The 14,255-nt window shown below is 39.7% G+C and overlaps 2 protein-coding genes across 2 annotated transcripts; both read right to left on the bottom strand.

The window, feature by feature from the left end:
- Positions 1-11,009: 11,009 nt before the first annotated feature.
- On the bottom strand, positions 11,010-11,699 carry LOC130590159 (uncharacterized). Its single transcript, XM_057392172.1, has one exon. The coding sequence runs from the start codon at positions 11,697-11,699 to the stop codon at positions 11,010-11,012; it is 690 nt and encodes a 229-aa protein (XP_057248155.1).
- Positions 11,700-13,098: 1,399 nt separating this feature from the next.
- Positions 13,099-14,082, bottom strand: LOC125493756 (uncharacterized). The gene has a single exon (XM_048637269.1). The coding sequence runs from the start codon at positions 14,080-14,082 to the stop codon at positions 13,099-13,101; it is 984 nt and encodes a 327-aa protein (XP_048493226.1).
- Positions 14,083-14,255: the final 173 nt, after the last annotated feature.

Raw genomic sequence — 14,255 nt, 5'->3', positions numbered from 1 at the left:
TTTTTCGTGTCTATTTTTTGCTCACCTAGATCGAAAATCGTATCTGGGCCTAACACCTAGCTCGGACATCAGAATTGAGCGATTCCAAAGCCTGACATTTTTTTTTACCATTTATAAGGGTTTCGTAAGCTCAGAAGCTGAATTCCTTGCAGGCTAATTTTTCGCGTCTGTGTCATTCTCATCAGAGCCCAAAATCGTAATTTCGACCTAACTCCTATCTCGGACATCAAAATTGAGCAATTCCAAATCCTGACATGCTTTTTTACCATTTCTAAAGGGTTCGTTAGTTCAAAAGCTGAATTCCTTGCAACCCAATTTTTCTCGTCTGTGTTCTTCACATCTTGGCTCAAAATTGTTATTCGGGACTAACTCCTTGCTCGGACCTCAAAATTGAGCGATTCAAAAGCCTGAAATGTTTTTTTTACCATTTCTAGGGGTTCGTAAGCTGAGAAGCTAAATTCATTGATGTCCGATTTTTCGCGTCCATTTCTTGCTCATCTTGGCCCAAAATCATAATTTGGGGCGAACTCCTATCTCAAACATCATAATTGTGTGATGCCAAAGCCTGACATGTTTTTTTACCATTTCTAAGAGGTTCGTGAGCTCAAAAGCTGAATTCCTTGCAGACAGATTTTTTGCGTCTGTTTATAGATCTTCTCTTCCCAAAATCGTAATTCGAGACTAACTCCTAGTCCGGACCTCAAAATTGAGCGATTCAAAAGCCTGAATTGGTTTTTTTACCATTTCTAAGGGGTTCGTGAGCTCAGAAGCTAAATTTGTTGAAGTCCGTTTTTCGTGTCTGTTTCATGCTCATCTTCGCCGAACAACGTAATTTCGGCCTAAGTCCGATCTCGGACATCTGACTTGAGCAATTTCAAAGGCTAACATGTTTTTTTACCATTTCTCATGGGTTCGTGAGCTCAAAAGCAGAATTCCTTGCAGCCCATTTTTCGCGCCAGTTTCCTTCTCATCTTGGCTCAAAATTGTGATTTGGGACTAACTCCGAGCTCAGACCTAAAAATTGAGCGATTCAAAAGCCTGAAATGTTTCGTTTACCATTTCTAAGGGCTTCGTGAGCTGAGAAGCTAATTCGTTAATATCCGATTTTTCGGGTCAGTTTCTTGCTCATCTTGGCCCAAAATCGTAATTTAGGCCTAGCTCCTAGCTCGGACATCATAATTAAGCGATTCCAAACCCTGACATGTTTTTTTCTACCATTTTTAAGGGGTTCGTGAGCGCAAAAGCTGAATTCTGTTTACTACTCATTTGTTCCCAAAATCGTAAATTGGGCCTAACTCCTAGCTCGGAGATCAGAATTAAGCGATTCAAAAGCCTGAATTGGTTTTTACCATTTCTAAGGGGTTCGTGAGCTCAAAAGATGAATTCGGTGAAGTTCGATTTTTCGTGTCTGTTTCATGCTCATCTTGGCTCAACATCAAAATTTCGACCTAACTCCTATCGCAAACATCAGAATTCAGCTATTCCAAAGCCTCACATGTTTTTTTACCATTTATAAAGGGTTCGTGAGTTCAGAAGCTGATTTCCTTGCAGCCTAATTTTTCGCGTTAGTGTCCTCATCTTGGCTCAAAATTGTAATTTGGGACTAACTCCTAGCTCGGACCTCAAAATTGAGTGATTCAAAAGCCTGAAATGTTTTTTTTACCATTTCTAAGGGGTTTGTGAGCTGAGAAGCTAATTAGTTGAAGTCCAATTTTTCACGTCAATTTCTTGCTCATCTTGGCCCAAAATCGTAATTTGGGCCAACTTCTATCTCGGATATCAGAATTAAGCGATTCAAAAGCATGAATTATTTTTTTTACCATTTCTAAGGGGTTTGTGTGCTGAGAAGCTGAATTCGTTGATGTCCGATTTTTCGTGTCTGTTTCCAGCTCATCTTGGCCTGACATCGTAATTTGGGCCTAACTTCTAGCTCGGACATCAGAATTGAGAGATTTAAAAGCCTGAATTGTTTTTTTTTTACCATTTCTAAGGGATTTGTGAGCTCAGAAGCTGAATTCGTTGAAGTCCGATTTTTCGCGTCCGTTTCTGGCTCATCTTGGCCCAAAATCGTAATTTGGGCCTAGCTCCTAGCTCGGACATCATAATTGAGCGATTCCAAAGCCTGACATGTTTTTTTACCATTTATAAGGGGTTCGTGAGCGCCCAATAGCTGAATTCCTTGCAGACAGATTTTTTTGTGCTGTTTACTACTAATGTGTGCCCAAAATCGTAATTTGGGCCTAACTCTTAGCTCGGACAACAGAATTGAGCGATTTAAAAGCCTGAATTGGTTTTTTACCATTTCTAATAGGTTCGTGAGCTCGGAAGCTGACTTCGTTGAAGTCCGATTTTTCATGTCTGTTTCATCCTCAACTTGGGCCAACATCGTAATTTCGACCAAACACCTATCTCGGACATCGGAATTGAGCGATTCCAAATCCTGACATGTTTTTTTTTTACCATTTTTAAGGGGTTCGAGAGCTAAAAAGCTGAAGTCCTTGCAGCCCAATTTTTCGCGTCTGTGTCCTTCTCATCTTGGCTGAAAATTGTAATTTGGGACTAACTCCTAGCTCATACCTCAAAATTGAGCGATTCAAAGGCCTAAATTTTTTTTTTACCATTCCTAAGGGGTTCGTGAGATGAGCAGCTAAATTTATTGAATTCCGATTTTTCGCGTCTGTTTCTAGCTCATCTTGGCCCAAAATCGTAATTTTTGCCTAAGTCCTAGCTCGGACATCAGAATTGAGCGATTAAAAAGCCTGAATTGTGTGTTACCATTTCAAAGGGATTCTTGAGTTCAGAAGCTGAATTCGTTTATGTCCGATTTTTCGTGTTTGTTTCCTGCTCATCTTGGCCCAACATCGTAGTTTGGGCCTAACTTCTAGCACACACCTCAGAATTGAGAGATTCAATAGCCTGAATTGTTTTTTTACCATTTCTAAGGGGTTCGTGAGCTCAGAAGCTGAATTCGTTGAAGTCTGATTTTTCGCGTTAGTGTCCTTCTAATCTGTGCCCAAAATCGTAATTTGGGCCTAAATCCTTGCTCGGAGACCAGAATTGAGCGATTCAAAAGCCTGAATTGATTTTTTTACCATTTCTATGGGGTTCGTGAGCTCAGAAGTTGAATTTATTGAAGTCCAATTTTTCGTGTCTGTTTCATGCTCATCTTGGCCCAACATCGTAATTTCGACCTAACTCCTATCTCGAACATCAGAATTGAGCAATTCCAAAGCCTGACATGTTTTTTACCATTTATAAAGGGTTTGTGAGTTAAGAAGCTAAATTCCTTGCAGCCCAATTTTTCGCGTCAGTGTCCTTCTCATCTTGGCTCAAAATTTTAATTTAGACTAACTCCTAGCTCGGACCTCAAAATTGAGCGATTTAAAAGCCTGAAATGTTTTTTTTACCATTTCTAAGGGTTTGTGAGCTGAGATGGTAATTCGTTGAAGTATGATTTTTCAGGTCAGGTTCTTGCTCATCTTGGCCCAACATCGTAATTCGGGCCTAACTTCTAGCTCAGACATCAAAATTGAGAGATTCAAGAGCCTGAATTGTTTTTTTTTTACGAATTCTAAGGGATTCGTGAGCTCAGAAGCTGAATTCTTTGAAGTCCGATTTTTCGTGTCTGTTTCCTACTCATCTTGGCCCAACATCGTAATTTGGACCTAACAACTATCTCGGACATCATAATTGAGCGATTCCAAAGCCTGACATGTTTTTTTAACCATTTCTAACTAGTTCGTGAGCACAAAAGTTGAATTCCTTGCAGTCATATTTTTTGTGCTGTTTAGTACTCATGTGTGCCCAAAATCGTAATTTGGGCCTAACTCATAGCTCGGACATCAGAATTGAGCGATTCAAAAGCCTGAATTGGGTTTTTACCATTTCGAATGGGTTCGTGAGCTCGGAAGCTGAATTCGTTGAAGTCTAATTTTTCGTGTCTGTTTCATGCTCATCTTGGCTCAACATCGTAATTTCGACCTAACACCTATCTTGGACATCGGAATTGACCGATTCCAAACACTAACATGATTTTTTATCAATTGTAAGGGGTTCGTGAGCTCAGATGTTGAATTCGTTTAAGTCCGATTTTTCGCGTCTATTTCTTGCTCACCGGTAACTAATATCGTAATTTGGGCCTAACTTCTAGCTCGGACATCAGAATTGAGCGATTTCAAAGCCTGACATATTTATTTACAATTTATAAGGGGTTCGTGAGAACAGAAGCTGAATTCCTTGCAGTCAGATTTTTTGTGCTGTTTACTACTCATCTGCGCCCAAAATTATAATTTGGGCCTAACTCCTAGCTCTGAGATCAGAATTAAGCGATTCAGAAGGTTGAATTGGTTTTTAACATCTCTAAGGGGTTCGTGAGCTCAGAAGATGAATTCGTTGAAGTCCGATTTTTCGTGTCTGTTTCATGCTCATCTTGGCCGAACATCGTAATCGAGCAATTCCAAAGCCTGACATGTTTTTTTACCATTTATAAAGGGTTCGTGAGTTTAGAAGCTGAATTTCTTGCAGCCCAATTTTTCGCGTCTGTGTCCTTCTCATCTTGGCTAAAAAATTGTTATTTGTGACTAACTCCTAGCTCGGACCTCAAAATTGAGCGATTCAACAGACTGAAATGTTTTTTTAACCATTTCTAAGGGGTTCGTGAGCTGAGAAGCTAAATTCATTGAAGTCCGATTTTTCGCGTCCATTTCTTACTCATCTTGGCCCTAAATCGTAATTTGGGCCTAACTCCTAGCTCGGACATCAGAATTGAGCGATTCAAAAGCCTGAATTGTTTTTTTTTTACCATTTCTAAGGGGTTCGTGAGCTCAGAAGCTGAATCCGTTGAAGTCCGATTTTTCGTGTCTGTTTCTTGCTCATCTTGGCCCAACATCGTAATTTGGGTCTTAGTCCTATCTCGGACATCAGAATTGAGGGATTCCAAAGCATGACATGTTTTTTTACCATTTATAAAGGGTTTGTGAGTTCATAAGCTGAATTCCTTGCACCCCAATTTTTCGCGTCCGTGTCCTTCTCATCTTGGCTCAAAATTGTAATTTGGGACTAACTCCTAGCTCGGACCTCGAAATTGAGCGATTCAAGAGGCTGAAATGTTTTTTTACCATTTCTAAGGGGTTCGTGAGTTGAGAAGCTAAATTCATTGAAGTCCGATTTTTCGCGTCCGTTTCATGCTCATCTTGGCCCTAAATCGTAATTTGGGCCTAACTCCTATCTCGGACATCAGAATTGAGCGATTCAAAAGCCTGAATTGTTTTTTTTTTACCATTTCTAAGGGGTTCGTGAGCTCAGAAGCTGAATTCGTTGAAGTCCGATATTTTGTGTCTGTTTCCTGCTTATCTTGGGCCAACATCGTAATTTGGGCATAACTCCTATCTCGGACATCATAATTGAGCGGTTCCAAAGCCTGATATGTTTTTTTTCTTCCATTTGTAAGGGGTTTGTGAGCTCAGAAGCAAAATTCGTTGAAGTCTGCTTTTTCGTGTTTGTTTCATGCTCATCTTCCCCCAACATCGTAATTTCGGCCTAACTCTTATCTCAGACATCTGAATTGAGCAATTCCAAAGGTTGACATGTTTTTTTTACCATTTCTAAGGGGTTCGTGAGCTCAGAAGCTGAAGTCCTTGCAGCCCAATTTTTCGCGTCTGTGTCCTGCTCATCATGGCTGAAAATTGTAATTTGGGACTAACTCCTATCTCGGACCTCAAAATTGAGCGATTCAAAGGCATGATATTTCTAAGGGGTTCGTGAGCTGAGCAGCTAAATTCGTTGAATTCCGATTTTTCGCGTCCGTTTCTTGCTCATCTTGGCCCAAAATCGTAATTTGGGCCTAACTCCTAGCCCGGACATCAGAATTGAGCGATTCAAAAGCCTGAATTGTGTTTTACTAATTCTAAGGGGTCGTGAGCGCACATGCTGAATTCATTCATGTCCGATTTTTCGTAATTTGGGACTTTTCTCCTAGCTCGGACATCATAATTTAGCAATTCCAAAGCATGACATGTTTTTTTTCCCATTTCTAAGGGGTTCGTGAGCACAAAAGCTGAATTCCTTGCAGCCAGTGTGTTTGTCCTGTTTACTACTCATGTGTGCCCAAAATCGTAATTTGGGCCTAACTCCTAGCTAGGACATCAGAATTGAGCGATTCAAAAGCCTGAATTGGTTTTTTACCATTTCTAATGGGTTCGTGAGCTCAGAAGCTGAATTCGTTGATGTCCCATTTTTCGTGTCTGTTTTGGCCCAACATCGTAATTTAGGCCTAACTTCTAGCTCGGACATCAGAATTGAGAGATTCAAAAGCCTCAATTGTTTTTTTTTTAATTATTTTTAAGGGATTTATGAGCTCAGAAGCTGAATTCGTTGAAGTCTTATTTTTCGCGTCCGTTTCTTGCTCATCTTGGCCCAAAATCGTAATTTGGGCCTAGCTCTTAGCTCGGACATTAGAATTGAGCAATTCAAAAGCCTGAATTGTTTTTTTTTTTACCATTTCTAAGGGGTTCGTGAGCTCAGAATCTGAATTCGTTGAAGTCGGATATTTTGTTTCTGTTTCCTGCTCATCTTGGCCTAACATCGTGATTTGGGCCTAACTCATATCTCGGACATCAGAGTTGAGCGATTCCAAAGCTTGACATGTTTTTTTCCCATTTTTAAGGGGTTCGTGAGCTCGGAAGTTGAATTCCTTGTAGTAGGATTTTTTGCGTCTGTTTACGACTCATCTGTGCCCAAAATTGTAATTTGGGTCTCACTCATAACTAGGACATCAGAATTGAATGATTCCAAACACTGACATGATGTTTTTTTCAATTGTAAGGGGTTCATGAGCTCAGAAGTTGAATTCCTTGAAGTTCGATTTTCGCGTCTATTTCTTGCCCACCTGGAACTTAAATCGTAATTTGGGCCTAACTTCTAGCTCAGACATCAAAATTGAGAGATTCCAAACCTGACATGTTTTTTTTACAATTTTTAAGGGGTTCGTGAGTTCAGAAGCTGAATGCCTTGCAACCTAAGTTTTCGCGTCTGTGTCCTTCTCATCAGGACTCAAAATCGTAAGTTGGGCCTAACTTCTAGCTCGGACATCAAAATTGAGAGATTCAAAAGCCTGAATTGTTTTTTTACCAATTCTAAGGGCTTCGTGAGCTCAGAAGCTGAATTCGTTGATGTCCCATTTTTCGTGTCTGTTTCACTCATATTGCCCCACAATCGTAATTTGGGGCTGACTCCTAGCTCGGACATCAGAATTAAGCGATTCAAAAGCCTGAATTGCTTTTTTTACCATTTCTAAGGGGTTCGTGAGCTCAGAAGCTGAATTCGTTGAAGTCCGATTTTTCGCGTCCATTTCTTGCTCATCTTGGCCCAAAATCGTAATTTGGGCCTAGCTCCTAACTCGGACATCATAATTGAGCGATTCCAAAGCCTGAGATGTTTTTTTTTTACCATTTCTAAGGGTTCGTGAGCACGGAAGCTGAAGTTCTTGCAGTCAGATTTTTTGTTGTTTGCTACTCATTTGTGTAAAAAAATCGTAATTCGGGCCTAACTCCTAGTTCAGACATCAAAATTGAGCTATTCAAAAGCCTGAATTGGTTTTTTACCATTTCTAAAGGGTTCGTGAGCTCAGAAGCTGAATTCTTTGAAGTCCAATTTTTCGTGTCCGTTTACTACTCATTTGTGCCCAAAATCGTTATTTGGGCCCAAAATCGTTGTTTGGGCCTAACTCCTACCTCGGACATCATAATTGAGCTTTTCAAAAGCCTGAATTGGTTTTTTACTATTTCTAAAGGGTTCGTGAGCTCAGAAGCTGAATTTGTTGAAGTCCGATTTTTCGCGTCAGTTTATTGCTCATTTTTGCCCCAAAATCGTAATTTGGGGCTAACGCCTAGCTCGGACATCAGAATTGAGCAATTCAAAAGCCTGAATTGTTATTTTTACTATTTCTAAGGGGTTCGTGAGCTCAGAAGCTGAATTCGTTGAAGTCCTATTTTGCGTGTCTGTTTCTAGCTCATCTTGGCCCAACATCGTAATTTGGGCCAAACTCCTATCTCGGACATCAGAATTGAGCGATTCCAAAGCTTGACATGTTTTTTTACCAATTCAAAGGAGTTCGTGAGCTCAGAAGTTGAATTCCTTGCAGACAGTTTTTTGCTTCTGTTTACAGCTCATTTGTGCCCAAAATCGGAATTTACGCCTAACTCCTTGCTCGGACATCAGAATTGAATGATTCCAAAGACTGACATAATTTTTTATCAATTGTAAGGGGTTCGGTAGCTCAGAAGTTGAATTCGTTGAAGTCCGATTTTTTCGTGTCTATTTCTTGCCCACTTGGAACTAAAATCTTAATTTGGCCTTACTTCTAGCTCGGACATCAGAATTGAGCGATTCCACAGCCTGACATGTTTTTTTTTACAATTTATAAGGGGTTCGATAGCTCAGAAGCTGAATTCCTTGCAGCCTAATTTTTCGCGTCTGTGCCCTTCTCATTAGGGCCAAAATAGTAATATGGGTCTAACTTCAAGATCGGACATCAGAATTGAGAGATTCAAAAGCCTGAATTGTTTTTTTTTACCATTTCTAAGGGGTTTGTGAGGTCAGAAGATGAATTCGTTGAAGTCTGATTTTTCGTGTCTGTTTCATTCTCATCTTGGCCCAACATCGTAATTTCGACCAAAATTCTATCTCGGACATCAGAATTGAGCAATTCTAAAGCCCGACATGTTTTTTTTACCATTTATAAGGGGTTCGTGAGCTCAGAAGCTTAATTCCTTGCAGCCCAATTTTTTGCGTCAGTGTCATTCTCATCTTGGCTCAAAATTGTAATTTGGGACTAACTCCTAGCTCGGACCTCAAAATTGAGCGATTCAAAAGCCTACTATGTTTTTTTACCATATCTAAGGGGTTCGTGAGCTGAGAAGCTAAATTCGTTGAAGTACGATTTTTCGCGTACATTTCTTGCTCATCTTGGCCCGAAATGGTAATTTGGGCCTAACTCCTAGCTTGGACATCAGAATTGAACGATTCAAGGCCTGAGATGCTTTCTTTTTTACCATTTTTAAGGGGTTCGTGAGCTCAGAAGCTGAATTCGTTGATGTCCCATTTTTCGTGTCTATTTTGGACCAACATCGTAATTTAGGCCTAACTTCTAGCTCGGACATCAGAATTGAGAGATTCAAAAGCCTCAATTGTTTTTTTTTTTATTATTTTTAAGGGATTTGTGAGATCAGAAGCTGAATTCGTTGAAGTCTTATTTTTCGCGTCCGTTTCTTGCTCATCTTGGCCCAAAATCGTAATTTGGGCCTAGCTCTTAGCTCGGACATTAGAATTGAGCAATTCAAAAGCCCGAATTGTTTTTTTTTTACCATTTCTAAGGGGTTCGTGAGCTCAGAATATGAATTCGTTGAAGTCGAATAATTTTTTTCTGTTTCCTGCTCATCTTGGCCTAACATCGTGATTTGGGCCTAACTCATATCTCAGACATCAGAGTTGAGCGATTCCAAAGCTTGACGTGTTTTTTTCCCATTTTTAAGGGGTTCGTGAGCTCGGAAGTTGAATTCCTTGTAGTAGGATTTTTTGCGTCTGTTTACGACTCATCTGTGCCCAAAATTGTAATTTGGTCTCACTCATAACTCGGACATCAGAATTGAATGATTCCAAACGCTGACATGATTTTTTTTATCAATTGTAAGGGGTTCATGAGCTCAGAAGTTGAATTCGTTGAAGTTCGATTTTTGCGTCTATTTCTTGCCCACCTGGAACTTAAATCGTAATTTGGGCCTAACTTCTAGCTCAGACATCAGAATTGAGAGATTCCAAACCTGACATGTTTTTTTTACAATTTTTAAGGGGTTCGTGAGTTCAGAAGCTGAATGCCTTGCAGCCTAAGTTTTCGCGTCTGTGTCCTTCTCATCAGGACTCAAAATCGTAAGTTGGGCCTAACTTCTAGCTCGGACATCAAAATTGAGAGATTCAAAAGCCTGAATTGTTTTTTTACCATTTCTAAGGGCTTCGTGAGCTCAGAAGCTGAATTCGTTGATGTCCCATTTTTTGTGTCTGTTTCCTACTCATATTGCCCCAAAATCGTAATTTGGGGCTCACTCCTAGCTCGGACATCAAAATTAAGCGATTCAAAAGCCTGAATTGCTTTTTTTACCATTTCTAAGGGGTTCGTGAGCTCAGAAGATGAATTCGTTGAAGTCCGATTTTTTGCGTCTGTTTCTTGCTCATCTTGGCCCAAAATCGTAATTTGGGCCTAGCTCCTAGCTCGGACATCATAATTGAGCGATTCCAAAGCCTGAGATGTTTTTTTTTTACCATTTCTAAGGGTTCGTGAGCACGGAAGCTGAAGTTCTTGCAGTCAGATTTTTTGTGTTGTTTGCTACTCATTTGTGTCAAAAAATCGTAATTCGGGCCTAACTCCTAGCTCGGACATCAAAATTGAGCTATTCAAAAGCCTGAATTGGTTTTTTACCATTTCTAAAGGGTTCGTGAGCTCAGAAGCTGAATTCATTGAAGTCCAATTTTTCGTGTCTGTTTACTACTCATTTGTGCCCAAAATCGTTATTTGGGCCCAAAATCGTTATTTGGGCCTAACTCCTACCTCGGACATCATGATTGAGCTTTTCAAAAGCCTGAATTGGTTTTTTACTATATCTAAAGGGTTCGTGAGCTCAGAAGCTGAATTTGTTGAAGTCCGATTTTGCGTCAGTTTATTGCTCATTTTTGCCCCAAAATCGTAATTTGGGGCTAAATCCTAGCTCGGACATCAGAATTGAGCAATTCAAAAGCCTGAATTGTTATTTTTACCATTTCTAAGGGGTTCGTGAGCTGAGAAGCTGAATTTGTTGAAGTCCTATTTTTCGTGTCTGTTTCTAGCTCATCTTGGCCCAACATCGTAATTTTTTTTTTTTTGGTAAAATGTAAGTATATATTACCAAATCATGTAAGCTTCACCATTACAAGCAAGATACAAAACCAGCCAAAGACACACCCAAACAAAAAACAACCTCCTAACTACATCTAATTACAAGCTCATTTATCCAATTTCTATCCTCTATATTGCAATGAATATCAACACTACTTTTAATTCTGCTACAAATATCTCTTTGAATGTGTTCCACCACACATCTGGGATACTGCACTGCTGCATTCCACAATGTATGATTCCTACTCTTCCAGATGTGATAGACAAGAGCAGTAAGCACAGCATAGCTTACTTTTTGCAGTTTCTTCCTTCGAAAAATTCTCCCCCATTTCTTCCATGTGGTGAACATGTTTTCATAGCCAGCAATTTTAATGTTCATCCACCTCAGAATCTGATCACAGATTGTAGCACTATATGAGCATCTGAAGAAAATATGCAAACAAGAATCTTCACCAACATCACAAAAGAGACAAGCCTTGTCTGTACACACTCCTGATTTGAATAACCTCTCCTTTGTCTTCAATCTCTCCAACATTGCCAGCCATGCTATGAAGGAATGCTTAGGAATGTTCAAACTATTCCACACCCAATAGTGCCAAGGTACCCTAAGTTGCTGTCCCTGGAGCCAATCATAACCAGCCTTAATGGTGTACCCTTTGTCCCCATTTTGCCATCTATTTCCAGTATAAGCATTTCTGAACTTGTTCTTCACTCTACAAATAGCCTTCCAGCCCCAACTAGCACTAGCAGGTGGTTCATATGCCCACCAATCCATCTCTCTCAAGTAAACACTATGAATCCATTTTATCCAAAGAGAATCCTCTTTGTTGTAACCTGCCAAACATACTTTCCCAGAGCAGCAGTGTTCCATCTATAACAGTCCTTAATGCCCAAACCACCATTCTTCTTGGGTTTACAAACCCATTCCCAAGCTACAGGAGGCACTTTCAGTAGATTAACCCTCCCTTCCCAGAGGAAAGCTCTACATATTTGCACAATTCTGTTCAGGACACCTTTAGGCAATAAAAAAATTTGTGCCCAGTAGATATGTAAGCTTAACAATACAGAATTCACCAAAGTGACTCTTGCAGCATAAGAGAGATGTCTAGAGGACCAGCACATTATCTGCTTCAAAATTTTATCTACAAGAGTATCACAATCAGCCTTCTTCAACTTCTTGGATGTGATTGGGACTCCTAAATAACGAAAAGGAAACTCTCCTTTGTTATAGCCAGATACCCTGAGGATGGTATCTTGTACATTTTCTTTCACATTGCCAAAGTATATAGCTGATTTGACAGGACTAGCTTCCAAACCTGATGTAGCTGTGAATGCCTTAAGAGTTCTCACTATCAAAGCAATTGAATGAGGCTCACCCTTACTAACATCATCAAATCATCAGCAAAAATGATATGAGTGAGCTTTAGTCTATCACATCTATAATGATATTTGAATTCTGCTCTCTTACTCATCTTCTTCATTAGTCTAGTGAGATACTCCATAGCCAGTACAAAAATCAAAGGGGATATGGGATCCCCCTGTCTGATTCCCCTCTTCCCATTAAAGAAGCCACATACACTACCATTGATGCTCAGTGAATATGTTGTAGTAGTAATACATTGCATAACCCAATCTACAAACTTCTTTGGGAAGTTTAAACCACACATCAACTCTTCAATAAAACTCCAGCTGAGAGAGTCATAAGCTTTTCTTAAATCTACTTTAATAGTGCATCTGGCAGGGAGCTCCTTTCTTTTATACACACTCAGTAAATCTTGACATATTAATATGTTGTGCATAATACTTCTATCCTCCACAAAGGCACTTTGAACTGGATCAACTAATTGACCAAGTACTTGTTTTAATCTCTCACACAGCATCTTAGAGATTATTTTGTAAATTACATTGCAACAGGCAATGGGCCTAAACTGAGTCACATCTGATGGTTGATCAATTTTAGGAATTAAACATAAAATTGTTGCATTTATCTGTTTAAGTATCTTACCAGTCTGAAAAAAGTTCAGAATGGCTGCACTGATTTCAGTCCCAATATGACTCCAGGCTTTCTTGAAAAAGTGACTTGTGTACCCATCTGGACCAGGCGCTTTATTATCTTCAATGGCAAACAAAGCTCTTTTAACATACTCCTCTGTAAAGTCTTCACAAATCATCCTCTATTGTTCACTAGTTAAGACATACCCCTCCTGTATAACTGATTTGCTGACAGGCATACTAGTAGGTTGTATAGTACCCAGCAGACCAGTATAAAATTCTAGAAAAGCCCTTTCAATATCTTCATTCTCCTCCTGCCAACTTCCTGCCAAGTTCTTGATTCTACTAACTTTATTCTGAATCCTTCTCTGCTTCAAACAAGAATGAAAATATGCAGTGTTTGAATCCCCTTTTTTAACCCACTGTTGCTTCACTTTTTGCTGCAAGAAGCTTAATCTAGCCTTGTTGAGGGCAAGATACTCATCTTTAGCGTCACCCTCTATTCTGTGGAGCTGAGCATTCCTTGGATCCTGATGAATTTGTTGCTGGATCCCAATAAGCTTCTTATAGGCTTCATCTGCAGCATTTTCCACATCTGCAAATCTCTCCTTGTTAAGCTCTTTAAGACCCCTCTTCAGCCCTTTTAACTTCTTAACAACTATGAACATAGGAGTCCCTTGAATTCTCTCCTCCCACCCTACTTGAACTCTCTCCATAAAGGATGTAGCTTCAGTCCACATGTTAAAAAACCTAAAAGGCTTAGGTTTATTTATTACTCTCTTGTCTAATTTGATCAAACATGGGCAATGATCTGAAATATTTTCAGGCAAGAACAATGTTTCAGCATTTGGATATTGCTCCATCCATTTCTCATTCACAACAACTCGATCTATTCGAGAGAACACTCGATCACATCCCTCCTGTTTATTAGACCAAGTAAAGAAAGGCCCAACAGTTACTTGTTCTTGTAATTCACAGTTTCTCAGACACTGTCTGAAATCCATAACTTCATCTAAAGTGACAGGCGACCCTATTCTTTCATTGAGATGCAGCACATTGTTAAAGTCACCCCCTACCAACCAAGCACCAGTGACACCCTTACTAATTCTCTGCAAATCCAACCATAACAGTAACCTTTCTTGTGCATCATTCATCCCATACACCATTGTAACCCAACATTTCATCCCAGTAGCCAATACTTCCACACTACAATGAATAACTTGCTCAGTACATTCAACTACATTAACTGCAAATTTACTAGGCAACCATATCACCCAAATCCTTCCACCAGGATGAGAGTTATAGTTAGTGACAACTGACCACTTGCTACCAAATCTAC

This window comes from Beta vulgaris, chromosome 9, assembly GCF_026745355.1.
Source record: "Beta vulgaris subsp. vulgaris cultivar EL10 chromosome 9, EL10.2, whole genome shotgun sequence".
NCBI lineage: Eukaryota > Viridiplantae > Streptophyta > Magnoliopsida > Caryophyllales > Amaranthaceae > Beta > Beta vulgaris.
This window is presented reverse-complemented; position numbering and strand designations above follow the sequence as displayed.

Bases quoted from the DNA above. Each gene is read 5' to 3' on its own strand.
- LOC130590159 (XM_057392172.1), bottom strand. From the start codon at position 11,699: ATGGATTGGTGGGCATATGAACCACCTGCTAGTGCTAGTTGGGGCTGG.
- LOC125493756 (XM_048637269.1), bottom strand. From the start codon at position 14,082: ATGGTGTATGGGATGAATGATGCACAAGAAAGGTTACTGTTATGGTTG.